This window comes from Frankliniella occidentalis, unplaced genomic scaffold (genome assembly GCF_000697945.3).
Source record: "Frankliniella occidentalis isolate FOCC.00 unplaced genomic scaffold, Focc_3.1 Scaffold552, whole genome shotgun sequence".
Classification (NCBI taxonomy): domain Eukaryota; kingdom Metazoa; phylum Arthropoda; class Insecta; order Thysanoptera; family Thripidae; genus Frankliniella; species Frankliniella occidentalis.
Window position 1 is genome coordinate 20,636 of NW_026267668.1, and position 1,349 is coordinate 21,984.

The 1,349-nt window shown below is 54.5% G+C and overlaps 1 protein-coding gene across 1 annotated transcript in view; it reads left to right on the top strand.

Annotated features, from left to right (window-relative positions):
• LOC127751544 (uncharacterized) overlaps positions 1-1,349 on the top strand; it is a gene marked incomplete at both ends in the record, with an annotated part of 12,738 nt that overhangs the window by 8,532 nt on the left and 2,857 nt on the right. Inside the window, one exon of the mRNA XM_052275253.1 lies at positions 671-935. Within this exon, the coding sequence (XP_052131213.1) occupies positions 671-935 (265 nt within the window). The remainder of the gene's footprint in view (positions 1-670; positions 936-1,349) is intronic.

Here is a 1,349-nt window from a genome sequence, read left to right on the forward strand (position 1 = left end):
CGGTAAGCATGGCGCGGTGAGCATGGCGCGGCGAGCATGACGCGGCGAGCATGGCGCGACGAGCACGGCGCGGCGAGCATGGCGCGACGAGCACGGCGCGGCGAGCACGGCGAGCACGGCGCGGCGAGCAAGGCTCGTTGAGCATGGCGCGGCGAGCGTGGCGCGGCGACGCGGCGAGCGAGGTTGCACCGACACGCCGCCGCTGTGCCGCTGCCAGTCAGGTTGCTGTAGTGCTCCAAGTTGTTCGCCAAGGTGTCCTGCAGGTGCGCCGCCATGTCATGTTGCGGCCGTGCTGGTGGGGTGGGTTTTGCGCCCCTGCGGGGTGCTCAGGAGGAAGTGCACTCGTATAGCTTTTCACCTGTGTGGACTCGCAGATGCGCGTGCAGGCCGGCAAAAGCCCTGTGTGTAGGCGGCAACTTTCGATACACCGCGGGAGGAGGGGGGGGGGGGGGCTCATCCGCTTCTCCGGGCCTAGACGGTCCTCGAGGGGGCGGCTCCGACCCGGACGTCCGTTTTCCTCAGTTTCATTAGACAAAACACAGCTCGGCGCCTTCGGGACTCAGGATAGGCCACCCCGCAGTGCACACATGCACTCCAGACAAGATGTTGCCTACGTAGCAGGTGCTTACTATGTCTCTAACATTTTTTTTTTGTTTCTGTTGTGTTTTAGGTGACATTCAAGCGTCCAAGGCGTACTACTGCCAGAAAAGCACTGACGGAATCCGATGACGACACCCATGATTCGGACAAGGATTATATCCCCTCTACCGACGAGGATGAAGAAGAGCAAGAAGTTGAAAGTAAAACTTTGGGCGAACCATCTTCGGAAAAATCTGGCAAGAATTCGAGCACAAAGTTTAGAGGAGAAACAAAGCTGAAAGTTAATCTTGCTAAGGAACCAGGAAATTCCAAGAGAACGGTGAAGCAATTTCCGTGTAAATACTGCCTAGATGCCGGCGTTAAGAAACATATGTTCTCTAAGCTGAGAGACCACCTCGAAGCAAAGCATTCCGAGGAGACTGAAGTGGCTGCCCTAATGGCGTGCACGCCGAGGAGGGCAAGGGATCATGCAACTAAAATTCGGAATGCAGGGCAGCGCATGCAGTTAATCAAACTTTCCAAGAAGGGGGAGGGATCAATAAATGTAAAGAGGAGGCCAACTGAAAAAAAGAACATAAAAAACTACCTGCCATGCCTCAAGTGCTATGATCTATTTTCAGCATCATACCTTGCCAGACACTATCAGAAGTGCGGCTTGCAGGAAGTCTTGACCACTTTCTTTTTTTTTTTTTTTTTTTTTCCGTATTTGCGAATAGGAAGATCCCATTCGCCCCTGGTCAGCCAACTAG